Genomic DNA, 21,892 nt, shown 5'->3' with positions numbered 1-21,892 from the left:
ATATGAGCCTGCAATCACTACTAAATGTACGTCGTGTAAATGCTTTTTTACTGTCCCGGACCGAGGAGAATGCGTAATGGCGTTTGAGTTCAACTTTGACGACGAGATATTCCAAGAATCAAACTGCAGAACAAAAGTAGTTTCAGGGATTTACAGCCCGAAGCTATGCGATCCTGAGGTTTGTTTTTATTGGGTATTTAAATTATTTTTACTCAAGGCTGCTCTGATATGGCCACCGCCAAATAAGCCTCCCAGCTCTCAAATAAGCCTCCCCCTTTTTTCGAGGGAAGAAAGTTAATAAATCCCCCTCTCTTTTAACCCACCCCCCCCCCCCTTTCCTAATTATTCCTCAGTAATAAACGATAGGCTGTGTTAATCAATCACGACTGTAAAACTTCGTGTGGACTGATGTGGTATGATTTAAGGTTAAGCTTATTCACCAACTGGAAGTTCGGATTTGTTTTTGATCCTCGGCTGCATGACCTCTAACTTCTCATACTTGAACTTTTCTTCTTTGTATTCCAGTTCTTAATGGAGAAGTGAACGTCTTTTGTAAATTAAACAAGCCCCCATCTCAAATAAGCCCCCCCCCCAACCCTCTGTATAAACCCCCCCTCCCCTCACAGTAAGCTACGATATTAAAGTTTAGTTTTTTGTGTGTGATCATATGATAATTGAATCAGAGGAAAGTAAACTTAAAATCTGAACCTTTATCTTTATTCAAAAGGTTAAATAGTCAGTGTTCAGTTGAACAAACTGATCTTGTACCTTAACAGAAACCTTCAATGGGCTGATAAAATGTTTAGTCAAAGAGGTTGCCATTCATTGTTTCAAATCTAAGAACCAAACTGCTTCAGGCTTTTTGTTCTCTTTTTCAAATGTACTGGGATTAAAATAAATTTGAATAAAAACCAAACACAAAGTGCACGGACTGGTGGTATAACTGTAGTTGAATGATATTACAACACCCTTTTATTTATCATTGTGGAAATGTCATTGTGGTTCTTGTGGTAGAAGTGACAGTGAGATGATATATAGTAGACTTAACCATTTCCCTGTTCCTTTTTTTGCCAGTGGTTCATGCGATTCTCTGCTAACGATGACCCAGCAGAGAAACAAAATATCAGGAAGTTTCAAGGAGATCTTTTGTACCATAAACATAAGTATGAACAAGCCCTTGTCATGTACCAAGAATCTCGGCAAAGCTTGCCATCAAACAACACAGTGCTGGACAGGGAACTATTGGAATCAATGGCCATGTGTTTATTAAAACTGGGCAAATTTAATGAGGCTTTGACTCTTGTCAAGGAAACAATAGTAAGATAGTCATTTTTTAAAAGTCAGTTGTGATACTTGGTATAAATATAGTCTTCCTTGAATCTGGATTTCAAGTAACAGGCATGATCAAAGGATTTTTTGGGGTTTCAAATTTTGGATTCTGGGATTTTTTTGGGTAGGAAAATTGGGCAAGTTTTTTTGGGTGGCTTGATTTAAGTAGGGATTTTGTAGGTGTTCAAAACAAATCTGAAGATTTATGCCTGCGTATCCTGGCTGTGTAGTTCTGCAATTAAAGTACAGCCAAATAAAGTATAACATGTTATTTATATCATTTAATACTTTCTGGAAATTTTTAAGGTTTCCAATTTCAGCACGGAGTTTTTTGTAGGTTAAGTTTTGGTCCAGGAATTTTTTGGGGTTTTAATTTTTGCGCCCCTTCGATGATCCCCATCACTTGAAATCCAGAGTATCCCCCAGGGGACTAGGTGTTGTGCTTTGTTGCAATATTTCCTATTTTTTTTCGTATGTTTCAATAACTAGTGAAGTATATAATAGTAAAGCAAGCCTGATATGGGTGATGGTTTGAGACAATTCTAGTAAATGCAGCCATGTGAAAATTACAGCAAAGTAGATGGTGATGCTAGATGTAGATTACTTGCCAGAGCTCCACAAGGTGCTGCAAGGTGCTTAAAAATTCTGGGTACGAAATAATTACGTACAGTATGCTGGTAGAATGCTAAAACATTGTCTGATAATAAGAATTAGAAACATATCAAAGATCAAAGATAATATCAAATAAGTGGTATTGCATGAGTGATTGAGAGTGAACAGTCACACAAACTTATCCTTGATCTTGGATTGGACTGGATTGGATTTGAATGAGCGAGTTGTCGAGTGAGTTGTGAGCAGTATTAACTCTCTCTAATATCATGACAAATTGTCTAGTTTTTTTTTGTATTTGTCTAGTTTGTAGTAAATTATGTAGCCTGGCCTGCCTCGAATAGCCTTGCTAACTGCAGGCCAGTCCCAATGTATCTTTTGTTACATTTCCAAATTTGATTTAAATCTTCTCATTCCAGCCTTTGTTGCTGGCTAACAATAGGAAGGTTTCTGCCAATACCCTCTACTTACCCTAAGAGAGATAAGTAAGGCTGCTTTCTGGTTTTTATTATGCCAAATTGCATTGAGTATTTTAGCCTGTCCCTTGAATATCTGCATATTCATTTTGAAATATATTCGATTGTTTCCATGACAGGATAACAACCAACATAATGATTCTTCCAGGTGGCAATTGCTATCTCAGATATACAGAGTTATGGGAAATATACAAGGTATTTAAAACTAGCAATGATAGGCAATGATAGAAGATGTGGTTTCAGAAAATATACATACCCTCCCCCCCAACCCCCAACATTTTAGTGCTTTCACGTCCGTTCACTGAGCATCACTATTTGCTACCTTCACATGCTGGAATTTACACATTTTGATATGTTTCATGTTTTCTCAGTGGTTATTCGGGGTAGTAACTCATAAAAAATGTGATGAGACGAGAGTTCTTTCGTTCTCATTTCTTGCTTGATCTTCAGAAGACCCGGCTACCTCGCTAATAAGATTACTTTTGCAATCGTGACCATGTTCATGAAACCTAGCGCATCAGCATGTGTGACTATTTTGGTCCCTAAATGAGAATCAACCTGAAGAAATTGACAAAATGTGTAGACAAATAATCAGCAAGAAAGGAACCTTGTAAGTTTCTGTTTTGTTTTTTTTTGCTATCGTTTGCAAAGTTGTTTATATAAGCAAGTGAAACTTAAGTTCTCTTCATAATGTTCGCGTCGGAGGAAGCACAAAAACGTAGAACAATCAATGTTGTAAACTTTGCAACCCAAATGTTTAAGCTTATAGGCTTACATAAAAACAAGACAAACATAACTTGCAAATTTGATGGCCAATAATTTTAAAAGTTAGGTGAATAATAAGCTTGACAAAAGTTTACTTTGTTGTAATAAAACTCTACCATAATTTTGTAAATGAGTTAGTATTCACTTTCTGTTTTTTTTAAAGTACCAAAACCACTTTGACATGAAGAAGTCCCCGTTTAAATATTCCGGAAATTCCTGGGGGGAAGGGGGTGGGGGGTCATCAAAGACCCCCTTGGAACGGAAAATCCTGGGGGGTGGGGGAGTGCATATCGAAGAGTCTTCTGTCACGGAGGTATGGATATTTTCTGGAACCACACCTTCCAATAAAATTGCACTGAATTAGTGAGAGTGAAGAGATTCCAGCCTTTGCAAATATGAAGTGTTCAGTTTTCTCTTTTGCACCAGACCCGGCCTTCTCACTTTAAAAATAGATTGTTTTTGGTAAAATAGGTGCTTAGAAAATTAAGTTGTAGTACAGGAAGCCCCAAAGCTGCTATTATCCCCAAGATTTGACCACTCATACAATCAGGTAACATGGAGGTGTGCTTTTTTATATCTGGGAAAAGAAAAACAGATTAAGTAACTTCATTTAAGCCATCAGCATTCAAGGACCGTAAACTGAAATCACCTTTTGCACACCAGTGCATATTGCAAAAAAGTAGGCTCCTGCTTTTAGGGTACAAAAAACATAGTCATCATCACCATCATTATAATTTTAAAAAAGCTAGGCAGGTAACCACGGTGTACTCCACTCCATGAACTCCACCTAGTCTGAGACCATGGGTGTTATTCAGGGTTCATACAGTCTTAAAAAGTCCTTGAAAAGGCCTTGAATTCCATTTTTGCTAGAAAAGTCATTAAATTTCTGTGCAGGTCCTTGAAAAGTCCTTGAATTTTCTTCAACTTTGAATGCAGTGGTGTGGATTTGTGTTTTTTGTGCTTTTTGTTTGTCCAAAACAGAATTATTATAAATCATAGCTCAGAGAAGTTAAAGTAGACTTTCATGCTTTGCGCTCGAGAACATTTTGAGCTCGACTTGTTTGCAAGTCTAAAGGTGATTTACATAAAGTCTAAAGGTGATTTACATAAAGCGTTTTTTGTATTTTGAATAATTAACTATCAATTTAAGACTGGCAAGTGAACTGCAAACTTTAGAGAAAAATAGAATAGATACATGCAGAAAATTTCTGGCATACTGTAGATATTCAAAATAACCAAAATGTCCATTTTTTCTGTTTCGGGACAGGTGAAATTGATGCCCTTCATCATTGTGCAACACTTCACTCCTGGAACTATCAATACTGGTACTCATTAGCCCTGGCGTATGAAAAACTATCTACAAGTTGCGTTAGGTGTTCAAATGAGAACTTTGGAAATGATGATCTTGGAAGCAAAAGTGTTGTATTGCAACAATGTTTAAAACAATGTTTAACATGTCAAAGAAACTGCAATGAAAAGTCTTTGAATGGTGAAAGCCTGCAAAATACTGATTTAACAGCAAAGTTGAATGGTTGTTGCATCACAAATAGCACAAATGGCAGGACTCAACCTTTTGTGTGTTCAAGTTCTGATGAAGAACACATTATGAATTCAGAGCCTGTAGTTATTGGCCAACATGGCACCTTACCTGGACACGTTAAATGCAAATCTTTCTCCAGTCAATCAGATGATCGAGTTCAGGGACAAACCAAAGAAAAATTGTCTTTCAACGGCATATGCTTAAATTCCAAGACAAACAATGTCACTTTGTCAACATTTGTCATAACTCAAGAAAATTGCTTTAATGTGGGTGAATACCACAAATACCAGGATGCCATGAAAGCACCAAGTGTTCAAAACAAAATACAATGGAGAAATCACATACTTTCTTTTGGTTGTCTCATAAAAGCAAGGTAAGTCAGAGGACTTCTCTCTCACAACTGGGAGCTGTGCCAAGCCAAACCATGCAGCATGACTTAATACTGAGACAAGATCTATTCTAACAACAATATTGAAACTATGGCACTATACTTCAAACACCAAAACAACTTTTAAACACTCAAGTTGATGATGAGCCTGCGGGCCCATATTTTCTTAAGAATCCAGTGGTAATTGCCAGATGTGGAAAACTGTTCTTGTTTCCAGTTGAGATCAACATAATAAGACACAAATGCCAGTTAACAAAGCAAAAAAAGACTGCTTTGTTAGCTTAAGGTCCTCAGTGCTTTTATCTTTCAGTATTTTGTTTTGGGCCATATCAGTCAATGGCAAATGGCAGTAAAACAACTGAATTTTAAACCAGCTTGTGACCTAAAGACCCCTCCCGGTACCCATACCTAGAGCTCCTCTGATCCTCTCAGCTGTTTTTTTACCAAGTTCTTTAACTACAATCAAACTCCACCCCTTATAAAGGACTGCTTCTTGAAAGTAATAAGAACTTCCTGTGAGTGCAGCCCCTCTAATACTTGCAAGTCACCAGAAAATGCAACTGACAACATTATCTTGGTTACCCATGTTGTGGTTCGATCATTAGTTTAATCACTGGTTTAAATTTATTTTCTTTTTTTGTCAACTCATTTTCATTGATTTTCATTAAGTAAACATACTTAAAATGAAGAAAATTTGACTTAATACCACGGATGAAATTGAGCCACAACACCTCTGACTGTAATGGAAGTGACCTTTTCATTTAGTGGACATCTGCATGAGATCTTGAGTTAAAGCTTTTTCATGGTACTTTCAACCCCCTCCCCCACCCCCAGACTTCAAAATTAATCTTATGCTGTTTCATATTTTTGTGCACATGTACTAAGAAAAATCTAAACGTGGAAGGAGTTGGTAGCTGTTGAATTAACCTCAGTGCAGTTTAATCTCTTAAATGGTCAAATTTATTCATGACTTTAATTAAAAGAGTGTTCAGCCAATTAATGCTTATTATAGTTTCTTGTTCTGTTTCCCGTCAGATTCTTTCTTGAAAAAGCTGTTGAGTCATCTTCTTCATTTGCAAAAGACAAATGCAAAGCAATGCTGACAAAGGTTTGTTTATCTTATATATTATTGCTTTTAAAGAATGTTCAAACCATGCTCAGATCAGGCATGCATGACTCAGTCAGATACATTGTAGGCCAGAGAAAAACGTAAAAAATCTTGTACCACTACCTACCTATTCTTACGATCCTCATAGTTTTCGCAAAGGCTTTTTCCACAAAAATGAAGCCTCGGAAATGCCAGCAAAGAATAAGACAGGGAAAGAAAAGTGAAAAAGGCAGAGAGTGTCTTTTGTTTTCTCCAAAAAAATTTTGCCTTCCGCATACACCCGAACATTGAATGCTCAGTATATGGTTTGACGTCAGAAACAACTGAAACAAAAACCAGCGTAATGCTTGACTTGTAAACAACATCAGCCACATGAAGCTTCAAAAGGTTCAAAAGGGACAATACGAATAGTTTATAATAAGACACATTTACAAATACCTTTCTATAATTAAAAAAAGTATACCATTATTTTTAATTAACAGATGTTGCCATTTTTTAAGTGGAAATAAACTTAAAGTATTTTTTTGCTAGTCATTCGTTAGTTAAAAAGAAAACGGCAATTTATGTGCATGATTTGTAGTGATATTTGGCATAAATACCTATACTAATTTCCAGTGGACAAAAACCTTGTACCAGAATATTTTAAGTCATATTGCATTCTTTTTTACACTTTTCAATTCCTATAGATGTAGTTAGTTATCTGTAATAACACCAAAGACAATTTCTTATGGAAGCCAGGCAAAATAAATTTCAAATTTCACAGGAATTGAGAAAACACAAGTAAAATCATCATGCATAAGATTTCATTTTGTGAAATTTGAAGCTTTTGAAGTTTGTTTTCTTGGGCTCACATAAGAACCTTTTCTATGGAGTTATTTCATATAATTTAGTACATTTATAACCCTCAAAAAGTGTTAAAAAGAATGCAATTTGCTTAAATTTATTCCGGTACGGGGTTCTTGTCCACTGAAAATAAAAATTACTTAATTTCCTTATGGATTGCGTGTTAATTCCTTTTTTTGTTTTATTTGGCAGTCTCCTATTCTTTTTTGTCTGATGCTTCGTTCCTTCACAAGCAGAACAAATGAAAAAATTTCTTCCAAGTACGATAATTGCCGATTATTTCTCTATTTCAGTTCAACTGAAAACTATTGTTTATTTGTTGTTCACTTATTTACTAGGTGAAAGATAAGATTTCCACCCACACTGACTGTGGTTGTGCTGATTTAAAAGATAAAGTTTTAGAGGTAATATCATCAGTGTTTGCAAGTAAAGCTCACTTGAAAATTCTTTTCTATTAATGCTCTAATTGTTCTGATACGGTTTAATTTCTGCAGTAAGAAAACTGTGAATTGCCATCCGGGGTATAAAAATAGTTACAATTTGTTTCCATTTAGCCACTGGAGTCCTTCCCGGCTTGCAAAGCTTTTCTATACCGAATTCCTGCAAACGAATTCCTAGAGTGGGAACGTTCAATTTAAGAATGCTACCGAGCAGTATGTTTCTTTGATGCTGTTTATATTGCTGTGTAATTTGATGGTCTGGAGAGAATCAACGGAGGTGAACTATAAAGTGGTGGTAATATGTCGCATGTGAAATATGTTACGTATCAGTAAAATAGCTTTGGTAAAGTCAAATTTCTTAGATGATGTTGAAACAACTATGTAAGCTTTATACGAGCAAGTGTTAGTTAAGCAGTCGGTCGAAGCGCCAATGACTGTTTCATGAAGAGTTCAAGCCGTAATCAGGTTCCTCCAGGTCGTTCTGTCCTTTGCTCACTGCCTCCAAGAATCTACTAAAATGTTCTACCGCTTCAGGTTTCTTTTCACGAGCAAATGTAGTGAAGGAGTATTAGTAAGGAGTGGACAATTGATCCATTTGATCGATCTGTCTGTGTGCTGTAACTTTTCTTTACCTATTAATTTACATGTGTTTGCGATCAGTTTACGGAAAAAATGCGGACAAGTATGAAACACGGAGTAAGAGAGTCAGTTACTCGCAAGCTCTAAAGTGAGAGACCGTCTTAGTTTGAAGCCCCTGAGAAGCACATGTATTTAATCAACTGACCAAGAAGATAGATAAGAACCACGTCGTACCACATAAACAGTATAGGGTGGTTCTAACTCTATATGGCCTGTGGATAAAATACCGTGAAAATGTTACGCTTTGAATTACAGAATAATTCAAAGTAAATTACTTTTTTAAAAAAAATTCAGTATCTTGGACTTTTATTTTCAAGTGTAGTTTTGAAAAATTTAAAGGTTATTTTGTCTTTTTTTCTTCAGATGCTTTACACTTCGTTTATTGCTAATGAGCCAGAAGTATCTGACCTCAGTGGTCAAGATAAAGCAAGAACTAAGGTGATTACTGTACATAATGATATTTAAGGGTGGTACGTGAAATCAGAAATTATGTTTTGACAGCGGATGTAAAATCAAAAGACCGAGATATGTCACGCTATTTAGTCATCAAGAACCGTGGCCACTCGAGTTAAATGAATCATCAAAATAGTCGCTTCGAGCGGTGAAGAAATACTTGATAAACACGGGAAAGACGAGAAAAAGATGCGGATGGCCGAAACATGGGCCATTATCCCTGTTTCTTTTTCTTTTGATTAAAAGCATTTTTTCGGATTATTTTCTCTATTCTTTTCAGCGCATCCAGTCACTAAATTGAAGACAAAAAGAATTAACTGAGTTTGCTTTGTATGCTTTTATATTTGAATTCCAATTTTGCACTAACCCTGGGTTATCTTAACCCTGCTTTGAACAACTCGGCCTCTATAGCCTGTGGACACAGACGTATTTCCGGTCGCTTCTCTCCACCCGAAAAGTTAGAATTTAAGCTAAGTTCCCCATGTTTTTTTCTTTTTAGAGTTAACGAAAGTGTTTTCGATTTCAGTACAGTCCTGCTTAAACTTGAGGCTAAAATTCTGCCTAATTATCAGTAAGAGAAGGTTTGCAGATGACTGAAATATGTTTTGTTTCTTCTCAGGACTGTAAACTGCGAGAAAATTCAGCCCCCGATGGCGAGGTCACTTTCAGTTTTGAACAGAAGTGGTTTAGTAATTTACTGTCTTACAGGCTGAGTGAAAAAAGCTAACACTTACTCCAGTGACAGCGAAATTTTCCTTTTCTTTTTGTTTCACATTGATCTCTTAACACCTAGGAATAGTAATGGTCGCTTTGTAATACAACAGTGCTATCTAACAAAGGTGAATAAAATCAAATATAATATTTTTCAAGCTCTTTAGTGCTAACAACAGTGTAGGTTATACTGAAACAATCATGTGTAAGTTTGTTAAGTTTGTTGATTTTTCTATAGGAATAGACCTTTGTTACGCGAAGGCCAGTTTTTTTTAAAACATATTTTAATATATGTTTGCCCTAAGACTCACTGAAGAACTCATCGTGAGGGCTTACACCTACACTTAACATGCAACATGCATATGACATCACGAGTAAATAATGCCTTTAAGATAAAAAAACAAAAGCGTTTGGACTCTTTAATAAATTGTTGAGCGTAAAAAAATAATTCAAAGTTTTCTTCCGTTGATAAATGAGAGGAGCCAAATTATAAAAAATTCACCTCTTGAGAGTCTGAGTATCTCGACCATTCGTTAGAAAAACAAAAGCAGCAGCAGTAAGCGATTTTTTGGGGGAGAAGCATATTTAGGACAATGTAAAAGAAATGAGATTTTGTCTCTTTATCAAACCACAACTACAAATAGGAGAACATAAAACTGCAGTTTTAAAGAGGTAATAAAATAACGCACAAGCATCTAATCGCAATCGGGAATGAATTATGGAACAATATCTATCGAGTGAATAATCAAAAGTAGACTGTTCACAGTCCTCTATTTTTCCGCAAGATCATCGAGATCGAGCGCTTTGTGTTACGGGCTGCCATCTTGCATGAGTGTCAAAACTACTTAGGGGTTGGGGGCGGTTTGGGAGGAAGCTATAATCCCCGACGCCCGCCCCCTCGGTACATTTGAAAATCAAGATACTCGTGACGGTAAGACGCGGTATATCTAAACGATCTCACGAAAAAATAGGGGACTGTGAACAGTCTAAATCAAAAGGTAAAAAACAATCACTAATCATATAATAATTGGCTAACATTCTCTTGAAAGTTAAGAGCCGACTGCGTCGCATAAACGAAAAAAAAGTAAATAAGAAAAAGAAGTAAATTTTGAGCGGAACGTTAAGGAAAGTGGGTTCTTTCATAAACGCTTGTGGGAAGGAGGTGGGTGAGATAAGATGGGGTCAGATTATTAACAATTTATAATAATATGTTACCTTGTGGATAATTCGTCTGACGGCCATTTTGTTTCAAGAGGTTTAAAAAGCTTTGTTTATGCATGGCTAACCTCGTTCTACAAAGGTCTATAGGGACCCGGGCGGTCCCTAACCTCTAGAGAGACTCATCAGCTAGCGGTTTTTTTGTTGTTGTTGCGGAATTGCTTCCAGTTCACATGTATCCGATGAAAATGATCACCGTAAACGCATTTTTCAAAAACGCTGTCCAGGTAGAAAATTTTGGGGCTACACGATGTGTCCCAGTACGAAGCCCAGTGGTTTAAAGTAACTTACAACAGAAACGGATAAGGGGTTGAAACATGTAACTCTGATTTGTTTGCTTTGTACTTGCCTCCGCTGAAGGCAACTCCTATTGACCACTACAAAAAATACCATAAAATACCATAATGTTCTTTGTTTGTCAACCCACAATTTTGCATAAGCATTGTCTTCAGTTTCTCTTGGGGCCATTTTAACTCCCAGCTAAAGACAATGCTTATGAAAAATTTTTGAGTGACAAACAAAGAGCATTACGGTATGTTATGGTATTTTCTGTAGTGGTCAATTGTAACGGTTACAATGACCCTGAGGAGTCTGAAAACAAGAAAAGGAGAAAAAAATGGAGGAGTTGGCGCTGTCAGTCCTCGTTCTCTAAAACAGCACAGTGCAGCCTGCGCAGGAGGATAGCTTTGTCCAATGCTCGTGAATATTTATCTTCGCAAGTACTATATTTGAAACGAGAAAAAAAGATAACTAGCCTTTCAAACTTCGTAAACGACGTGACGTAATTTTACTTCACGTTCCCGCGCCCGCTCAAAAAATAGCGAGCTTAAACAACAACGACAGCGACGACTACGAAAGCGTCACTTAAAAAGCTACTTCACGTTGCTTGAAACTTTATCACGCTTATTCCTTCTCGTTAACTTCGTTAAATCTTACCAAATGCTTCTGGAGTTGAATTCTAAAGACTGTACCGCCAGTAACCTCATATTTGACTTGGGTCAATTTAGAAGGATTTGTGTGGAGTCATATGAGCTAACATCTCAGAGACAAATTGCCCCGAAATGCTAGTTTTTGGCAAGTAGGCCTCTTGGATGTTGCTCTTTTCAGAATATCTTGACAAATCCCATAATTTCACAAATTGACACCTTACTAATCCTCCGCATTTTTCATTAATTCCACAACTACGACGCCGAATTGTACGCTCCATACGCTCTTGTTAAGATTGCGATTGTTCTTCTCCTCGACCACTGAAGAAACAAGACGCTGTAGGAGCGTATATTTGGGCGTCGATGTACTACGCGTGTGTGAAGTTTTTTTATGTGTATTTCGGATGTCTGAGTACTACACTGCAGTAGCGTTGTATATTTTAGGGGTTGGTGGAGATGCGCGGGGAAGTGGAAGTGGACGGCGTGGGGTAGTTGTGGAAATGCTAATTCGGTTATGAAGGGATATTGTAGTTACAGTGTGCTGAAATGAAGTGGTGGTTGTGAAAAGTCTTATCAGTAGTCAAAAACGTACTTGTACTTATTTTAAACATTGCTAGGCTTTCTGTTTAGTTATACCGAAACAAGCAGAAAGTAACGCGGATATGAACGGACGACGTTTCGGTGTCATCTAGACGCCATTTTCAAGTTCAAAATGATTGCTGATAAACTGACAAAAAGTGTTTTGGCTGATGATTAACATAAATGAAATATGCCAAGTCACGCAAAACGTTTCGCTCGAATTGCGTCCGATTGAATATTTAGAGAAGGCGTTAGTTCCCTAATTAGCAACATTTCGTGCACTAAACAATCGAACTTGTTATTGCACTTCTTAAGGGCAGGGAACTGTTTGTTTAATATTCGGTCAGTATAAAACACGGACTGCGGACTGGGTATAAAATACGGACTAGGTGTGAAACGTGGACTGGAAAATACGGACTGAGTATAATAAACGGACTAGGTATGAAACGCGGACTGGGGACTGGGTATAAAATAGGGACTACGGACTACGTTGGTAAAAACGGTGCTAATTGGTTCTAGGTAAGGAAAAATAAGATCAAAAGATCGCTAAATAGCAAGACACGTGAGTTTAAGTTATAAATACTCCTAGAAATTCTTGGTGGAGATGTGCCGCCCGGTTCTCAGAATTATGAGCCTGACAAAAATGTTATTTTCTACACCCATTTTGGTCAATCATGAAAGGGGTCAGGACCGGGGGGAGCTCCCTTATATAAGCCATATAGGTATGCACCGCTCCAAAGGGTAGGATTTGGGGCCTTTTTGGTATCAAAGCAATTTGTCCATTTTGGTCTGGAATCGGATATGGTTTTCGAGAAAACTACGGGAGCGTACATGCATGAACGTATTTATCGTTTCAATTCCAAACGAATAATAACGAAATAAAAATAAGCGAATTCGAAATGCCTTTAAAGAATTCATGTTTTTGTTTGCGCTCTAATCTGGTAATGATGACATAAATTCTTCCTAATCAGACCTAGCCTGTTCCAGGCTCCGAGATAGTTGGGTCCACACAATTGAGAAAGCGCGAACACGAAAATAAAACGGGAGCAGAAACTCACCTGGGAAACTGGGAGTCTCCCCCACTATCTGAGAGCCTGGAACAGGCTAAATTAGACCTGATCTAAAAATGGGGATGAATTTTAAAGATCTGGTCTGAAAACGAGCGTGGAAAATGACATGTTTTGGTTTGAAATAGGGTCAGGATTTGAAGAACCGGGCGGCACCCCCTAAGTGATGATGACTCTTGGGAATTCTTGGTAGAATATAACGTTGGATGGTTCATTTCGGTTATTATTCACGTATAGGTGAGTAATCCCTCCCTCCCTAAATACTGCTTTTTTACATCGCGGAATGCCCCTATATTGACCTTCTCGTCTGAGTTCTTCATTTCCTCATATTCCCAAGGTTTTATTTGAAACGAAATAGTGGCATCTATAAGAGTTTTACTCTGACTAAAGGCTGATTTAGACTGTACGATTTTTGCTTATAAGACGCTTGTTAAGCTTTAGGACTTGGATGTTGACTTTGGCGTTCAACATTTTAAACTGTGTTTATTTGTGAACGAAGGCGATGAAGAAACTAACTCGTAAACTTATCGAAGAGAATTCTAGTCAGTGTTTGAAAAAATTTTATCGTAGTACACAGTTAAGAAGACGAAAATCGACTGGCAGAGATTCGAGATGTTTTGCCTAAGAGAAAATGAGTAATTCCTTCGACAAAAATGCTAACAAACGTACCTGCACCCGATCATCTTGACAAGCTTCTTTGCCATTTGCAGTGTTTTTTTCAAAGACAAACGAAAAAAAGATAGAAGCGAGTTCGAGCCAGACACAATGTCCAGTTTTCTAAAGACTCCAGCGTCATTAACGAGTGAATTCTTACAGTGCTCTTAGTTTTGACCGAATAAACTTTAAAATATGTCTGTAAACCCTGAGGACGGGGATGTTGACTTTGCTTTTCCTAACCTGTAGCTTTGTTTTAATGAGGACGAAACTGATGTAGAAACTGAATCGTAACCTTACCGAGGAAGAGTATTCTAGTCAGGGTTTGAAAATTTTAACGCAGATCACAATTGAAGACGAGAATGAAATGGCAGAAAGAGAGGTTTTCCCAAAAACAATTAACGAGCGAATAATTCGACAATGACAACAAACTTACCTTGAAAAGCTTCTTTGCCTTTTGCAATGTTTTGTTCTTTTACAAGGACAAACGGAGGAAAGATGGAAAAGACTTCTAGATAGACACAGTGTCCGGTTTCCAAAATACTCCAGCGTTACATTTAAGAGTTAAAATTAACAGTGCATGCTCTTAGTTTTGACCGAATAAACTTTTTCACTGACATGGTAAATTTGTTTTTACTTTCTCGTATTTGTTATGTGCTATTGTTTTCGTGCGCCAATAAAAACTTTCGTTTTTGATGCCTGTCAAATGACTGTCAAATCGTGCGTCCTGCACTTGTTTCCAATCTCCCAAACAGGAAGAAGCCATATAATAAACATCTTATTAGCCTCGTTTTTTCGGTCCGTACTGTAAATTACGGATCCTCGTTTTTTCAAAAAAACTCGGTCCGTAATTTACATTACGGACCAAAACTCGGCTAATAAGAGGTATATATACTTCAACTAGTGAAATCTCTACCCTGCCTGAAAAAGGTACCCCTTTCGGGCGGAACCTCTCCTTAAAGGCCACTGATTATAAGGGGTACCCCAGGAATTTTGATCACAAAGCATCCTCCGGGTATTCAATACGATGTGCCGTTTGTCATCACTAACTTGAAACTTGCTGAGATCGAAACAACGGTCGTTAAGCAAGTAATACACTGTAATTGTTTGACTCAGTTATTGGCCACTGTGCTGAAAATACTGTAATAAAGATACTGAGAGAATTTAGAAGATAAAGAAAGTCATTACAATATGCAATAAATGACATGTAAAGCGGCGTGGTAAATTAAATGGCATCAGGAAAAAAGCCAGCTTATCTTGCGGTCTAGGCTGGGAACACATCTCTCTCTCTCTCTCTCTCTCTCTCTCTCTCTCTTTAGATTGTCGACTGCGTATTTTCTACTTGTTCTCGCTCTGCTGTTTTCAAACGGTAAATTCGAAAAAAGTTTGAATTAAAAACATGGAGAGTAAAGTTTATGAATCATTTTCTAACTTTTTCAATTTTCCTGACACAGCCCTAAAACTTGGCGCGTACTATTTTCAATCAAACCTCGCCAACGTAGCAATTACTCAATTTTAGGTACAAGATACGAAATTTTTTTAAAAATTCGAAAAAACCAGCGGTTCGAAAGGTCCTCGAAAAAAGGAAAATTGCTACTAAAGACCGCTGGAATTAGTAATATTTTCATTTTTACCAGACCATTAATTTACGAATCTTTCCTGTTGTAAGCTACATCCTCAACAAGACTTAAAACATGAAGATTTTTGAAAGTGCCCACCAAAGTTTTTAGTTAAAAATTCTCTTTGGGGGGGAATTTTCCAAGCACTGTTGTTTGCAACTCGCTTCGCATAATGGTTTACGTACATTTCACCTGTCAAGAGCTGTTTTTTTTATATTTTAAGCATTTAATGGCTAAACTTTACTTCGCAGCAAATACCCATTTGCGGTCGCAAATACCCATTTTTTCCTTTTTTGAGGAAAACGTACTTTTCATTGCAAAAAACATATTTCAGACAAAACATGGATCACCAACTATATTCCCCATATCTGTATTTTCCTTTTGTTTATCTCATACGTTTATTACACTTGTAGTCATTCACATTTTAATTCTTTATTATTCATTTTTATTTTACTGCGCAATTTTTATGAGCATGGATTAGTGGTACTGAGACAGTGGGGGTTACGTTTTCGCAACATTCAACTGCGTGCAAAAAAAGGAACCTGCGGATAGCCGTGCAAACTTTTATTCTTGAGCAAATGGCGCTTTTTTCTGCCAGCATGCGTCATTCTGAAGCGAACTCATTTCAGCTGCATTTTGCAGTGCCAGCACTAAACAGGCTGTCAGATAAAGATAATTTTCACTTTTTACTATACAATTTTCTCCATGACTAAAATCACAAGAGTTTTACATTTTATTTGTTAATATAAAAGATCATTTTCGGTCGTCTGGCAAATCCGACCAAAACTGCCTAAGCCTTGTGTTTCTTTAATGACGCGCTCACAAATGGTAGCACATGACAGCAGAAGGAATGAACACTGTGCTGTAGAAAGAAAAGCTAACACATTATCCAAACTTTTAGGAAAATCGTTAAAAACTAATTATTATCATTGTTTCTGTTGTACGCATTCTTTGCGCGGGAATGGACGGAGGCAGATGCTACTTTTTACACGCGTGTACATATCGCTAAATAGTAACCTTGCCGACAGCGCGCGTTGTCTCGCAGTCAGCAAGTTGAGAGAGAGGCAAAGGATGCAAAAGCTTTTTGACATCTTCAGGGATAACATGGGCGCCGTGTAAAAAAAAATTGATGACTGTGAATTAAATACAAGAGAACTTCTTTCGATACTTAATTGATAGTTAATAATTATAAGAATAATTAAATTGATAGGACTAACGAAATGTTCACTAGTTTTCTCCGGTTCATTATTATACTTACTGTCACTTTTATTTCACGTAAACGGAACTAACATAAGTCTTAACGACGCGACCCGACGTATAAACCCTACTTTCACTATGTATGAATATCTACAGCTACTTACGGCCATGAACAGCTATGTGCGGGTGTGCAGGGCTACGTACGGCTCTGTATGGCTATGCAGCGCTATGTACGGCTATGTACGGCTATGCGCGGCTATGCACGGTTTTGTTTGGCTATGTAGGGCTATGCACGGCTTTGTACGGCCATGTACGGCCCTGTATGGGTAAGTGCGGAAATGTAGGGCTATCTACAGCTATGTACGGCTATGCACGGCTATGCACGGCTATGCACGGCTGTGTAAGGCTATGCACGGCCATGCGCGGCTTTATAAGGCTATACGCGGCTATGTACGTCTATGTGCGGCTATGCACGGCAATTTACGGTAATGCGCGGTTATGTACTGCTATATACTGCTATGCGAGGCTATGCACGGCTGTGTAAGGCCATGCGCGGCTATGCACAGCCATGCTCGGCTATGCACGGCTATCCACAGCTATGTATGGCTGTGCGCGGCTATGGACGGCTATGCGCGGCTATGTACTTCTATGTGCGGCTATGCACGGCTATGTACGGCAATGCGCGGTTATATACGGCTATGTACTGCTATGCGAGGCTATGCACGGCTGTGTGAGGCCATTCACGGCTATGCACGGCCATGCGCGGCTATGCACGGCTATCCACAGCTATGTATGGCTGTGCGCGGCTATGTACGGCTATGGATGGCTATACGCGGCTATGTACTTCTATGTGCTGCTATGCACGGCTATGTACGGCAATGCGCGGTTATGTACGGCTATGTACTGCTATGCGAGGCTATGCACGGCTGTCTAAGGCCATGCGCGGCTATGCACGGCTATCCACAGCTATGTATGGCTGTGCGCGGCTTTGTACGGATATGCGCGGCTATCCACAGCTACATATGGCTGTGCGCGGCTATGTACGGATATGTGCGGCTATCCACAGCTACATTTGGCTGTGGGCGGCTATGTACGGCTATGGACGGCTATTTGCGGCTATGCACGGCTATGAACGGCTATGCGCAGCTATGTACGGCAATGCGCGGCTATGTACGGCCATGCATGGCTATGCACGGCATGGTACGGCTGTGTAAGGCTATGTAGATTTTATGTACGGCTATATACGGCTGTTTACGGCTATGCATGGTTTTGTTCGGCTATGTTGGGCTATGCACAGCTTTGCACGGCTATGCACGGTTATGTACGGCTATGTACGGCCATGCATGGCTCTGCACGGCATGGTACGGTTGTTTAAGGCTGTGCAGGGCCATGTAGAGCTTATGTACGGCCAAGCGTGGCTATGAACGGCTATGTACGGCGATGTGCGCTCTACACGGCTATGCACGGTTATGTAGGGCTATGTAGGGCTTATGTACGGCTATGCATGGCTATATACGGCCATGCATGGCTATGCAAGGCTATGTGCGGCCAAACATGGCTATGCAGGGCATGGTACGGCCTTGTAAGGATATGTGGAGCTTATGTAGGGCTATGCGCGGCTATGCATAACCATGCACGGCTAACTACGGCTATGCACCAGGGCCACCCAACGAGAATATAGTTCAAAAACACTTAAGCATAGCATTGTTAAACGGATTTTAGTATTTAAACGGTAGATATAGGCATATTTTTATCCCCTAAAAATTTTTCATCTGTTCAGATTTCTTAGCTGAAAGTCTAGTGATCCGAAAATCTTAGGGATTAAAACTTACCTTTTCGAAACTTTCAGCCAAAAAACAGGCTCCCGAAAATTCTAGGTGACCTTTTTAGGGTAAAAATCCGTTAAAAATTGGCAATTATACCATTTTTTAAATGTTCGAAAATCCTAGGAGAGGCAGGAAAGCAAGAAATTTGACAACAAATGTTCCGAAAATTCTAGATCTCAAATGGTTTTCGAGCATATATTTTCCGAACATTGACGTTGGGTGCCCCTGATGCACGGCTATGCAGGGCTATGTAGGGCTTATGGGCAGCGCGTACGGCTATGTACGGCCATACATGGCCGTGCACGCTATGGAACGACTGAATAAGGCTAGGCAGAGCTTATGTACGGTTATGTACGGCTATGTAGGGCTATGCACGGCAATGAACGGCATGTTACGGCTATGCAGGGCTATGTACGGCTATGAAAGGCTATTTAGGGATTATGTACGGCTATGCACTGCTATGTAAAGCCATGCATGGCTATGCACGGATATATACGGCCATGCTTGGCTATGCACGGCATGGTACGGCTGTGTAACGCGATGTAGAGCTTATGTACGGCCATGCACGGCTATTCACGGCTATGCACGGTTTTGTTCGGCTATATGTAGGGCTATGCACGGCTATGCGCGGTTATGTACGGTTTTGTACGGCTTTGTACGGCTTTGTACGGCCATTCATGGCTATGCACGGCATGGTACGGTTATTTAAGGCTATGCAAGGCTATGTAGAGCTTATGTACGGCTAAGCGTCGATACGAACGGCTGTGTACGGCGATGTACTGCTCTGCACGGCTATGCACGGTTATGTACGGCTATGTAGGGCTATGCAGGGCTTACGTACGGCTATGCAGGGCATGGTACGGCCTTGTAAGGCTATGTGGAGCTTATGTAAGGCTATGCACAGCTATGCACGGCTATGTAGCGTTGTTCACGGCTATGTACGGCGGCTATGCGGGGTAATGTGCGGCTATGTAAGGCTATGTAGAGCTTATGTACAGCTACGTACGGCTACGTACGTCCATGTATGGCTATGCACGGCATGGTACGGTTGTTTAAGGCTATCTAGAGCTTGTGTACGGCTAAGCGTGGCTATAAACGGCTGTCTAGGGCGATGTACCGCTCTGCACGGCTATGCACGGTTATGTACGGCTATGTAGGGCTTAGGTACGCCTATGTGCGGCTATATATTGCTATGTAGGGCTATGCAGGTTTATTTAGGGCTATTTAAGGCTATTTGAGGTCGAAGGCCGAATTGGCTATTGACTCAGAGGTCATGAGGGGGAGACGAATAATTGTTTTAGTATAATCCAACTAGTTGGTCAAAAATATTGAGACAAAACAACTTTAGCTAGGTAAAGCTACACTTTAATCATTTTTTGCCCACCAAATTGCCGGCACTTTTCGCTACTAGTGGGCTATAACATATAGCCTAGTAGTAGCTCAACCAATCAGAACGCAGCATTGATAATAGACCACTAGGTGGATTTTACTAAGTACGGATATTAGGCGATGTAGGGCCATGTACATGTAGGGCTATGTACGGCCATTATTGCTATGTAAGGCTAAGAAGGGGTATATTGGGCTATGAAGGTCTATGTAGTGTAGAGCTGGGAACAGTTACATTGCATATTAAATAATGTGAAATCACTTATATGATGGGTACACCACGCACCAACCGCGGGGTGTGGTGGTTCTTCGGGTCAGATATTCAGTTGTTTATTATTAGACTAATCGTGTTTGCTATCTGTTGGTATAGACTTTTTTTAGATTTGGTGGCTTCTAAAGAAGCCATTGTTTTCCCTTTTAAGTACAACTTAGTTTTAAAAAAGTTTATTTATTTCTCTTTAAGTTCTGCTCTAACTATATATTATTTTGAACGGGTTGCCTCTTTAAAACAGCTTTCATAAATAATTTCATCAAGTCTTGTTTCCATATATACAAATTAGAAATCTCCAAGCTGAACCATGTTTTGGCCCTACTTAGCCTTTAATTATCTATGTACTTTAAAAATTGTTTGCAGCCGTAGCTACTAATATGAAGTCGTGTAGCAGTACTAAAGTTATTATTATCATTGCTTATTGTTGGCAGCACATACATGTATCCACTTGTAAGTTTGATAATGTGCTACGGAATCGAATTTAAATAATTATGGTAACAAATTCCCCTTGTTAAGCGCTAGGAGTATTTGTTACGGTAGCAAATACTCATTATGGGTAGCAAATACCCACTTTACAATTTAATGAGTATTTGCTACGGTAGCAAATACCCATTATGGGTAGCAAATACCCGGTCGAAATTTCAGTGAGTATTTGCTACGGTAGCAAATACCCATTTTGGGTAGCAAATACCCACTCGAAATTTCAATGGGTATTTGGTACGGTAGCAAATATCCATAAATGGAAAAATGGGTATTTGCTACTGTAGCAAATACCCATCGATCGTAGCAAATACGCACATGAATCTGCCTCTCTCTCTCTCTCTCTCTCTCTCTCTCTCTCTCTCTCTCTCTCTCTCTCTCTCTCTCTCTCTCTCTCTCTCTCTCTCTCTCTCTCTCTCTCTCTCTCTCTCTCTCTCTCTCTCTCTCTCTCCCTCCCCACTCTCCCCCTCTTCCCTTCTCCCCCTCCCCTCCCCCCTCCATCCGTCTCTCCTCGCTCCTAACCACTCACTCGGCCCTCCCTTTTTCCTTTCTCCCGATCTTTCTCCCTTTCGACACCCGCTACGCAGGCTATGTATCGTAAATGATCTAAAAACTCGCGCCCACTCTCAAATAAACGCCTCTTATCTAATTGACGCCCCCTCTACAATGTTATCGTATTAGATGCCCCTCTCTAATTAACAAAAATTCCACGAGTGTGCGTGAAATACGAGTTTGGCTATAATCATCTCATATCCAACAAGCGCGAGTGGAATAATTGTTTTATTAAAAACGCCCAAAAAAATATCGAGAATTCTTCCCGATTTTATTTGTAAAAACAACCGGTTTTCAGCTTGTTTGTAATTTTGAGCAGACGCGTACAGTTATCATATCTGGAGAGCATAGTATAATAGCTCATATACCATGATGGCTAAGCCAATCAGAGCTCTAGAATTGCATTATCCAATGATTTAGTTTTTAATAATTGCTAGTATTAGAAATTGAATCATCAGTTTCTTGCTTGTTTAACGAGGGTTCGCGTATTGCATTGTTCAATGTCAAGTTCGTGACTGTGACTGAGTGGCAAAAGTTGCTTTTCTTATACAAATCTTTCTAATTTTCGGCGGCCGTTGCAATCGCTACTTTTGAGATATACGGCTGAAAATATACAGGTCACCTAATTTTTCAATGTGCACTAGCTTTCAGCTCGGGCTGACAAAAGTTTTCAAAAGCGAACTGTTTTGTGTTTATAGAAAGTTGATCACGTGATCAACTAATGCAAAAGGCCTATTCTTAGTTCTATTCGTAGTCAATATCGGGGATCTTCCCTGTCCCAGTCCCAGTCCCAGTCCCTAAGCAACCGTTCAGTAT

General features: G+C 39.2%; 2 protein-coding genes across 2 annotated transcripts in view; both read left to right on the top strand.

Annotated features, from left to right (window-relative positions):
- The window catches only part of LOC140938407 (uncharacterized), a 78,402-nt gene that overhangs the window by 46,792 nt on the left and 9,718 nt on the right, over positions 1 to 21,892 (top strand). The window lies entirely within an intron of this gene.
- LOC140938354 (uncharacterized) lies at positions 65 to 9,792 on the top strand. Its single transcript, XM_073387840.1, has 8 exons — positions 65 to 178; positions 1,075 to 1,317; positions 2,534 to 2,609; positions 4,447 to 5,092; positions 6,143 to 6,215; positions 7,397 to 7,462; positions 8,501 to 8,575; positions 9,210 to 9,792. The coding sequence occupies exons 1-8, from the start codon at positions 77 to 79 to the stop codon at positions 9,315 to 9,317; spliced, it is 1,389 nt and encodes a 462-aa protein (XP_073243941.1). The 5' UTR covers positions 65 to 76; the 3' UTR covers positions 9,318 to 9,792.

Source organism: Porites lutea, chromosome 5 (genome assembly GCF_958299795.1).
Source record: "Porites lutea chromosome 5, jaPorLute2.1, whole genome shotgun sequence".
Lineage (NCBI taxonomy): Eukaryota > Metazoa > Cnidaria > Anthozoa > Scleractinia > Poritidae > Porites > Porites lutea.
The sequence above is the reverse complement of the archived record's forward strand: the minus strand, read 5'-3'. Positions and strand labels throughout refer to the sequence as shown.

Coding starts and splice junctions, on each gene's coding strand:
- LOC140938354 (XM_073387840.1), top strand. CDS start 77: ATGGCGTTTGAGTTCAACTTTGACGACGAGATATTCCAAGAATCAAAC. Junction 2,610..4,446: donor AGTTATGGGAAATATACAAG/GTATTTAAAACT, acceptor GTTTCGGGACAG/GTGAAATTGATGCCCTTCAT. Junction 7,463..8,500: donor TAAAAGATAAAGTTTTAGAG/GTAATATCATCA, acceptor TTTTTTCTTCAG/ATGCTTTACACTTCGTTTAT.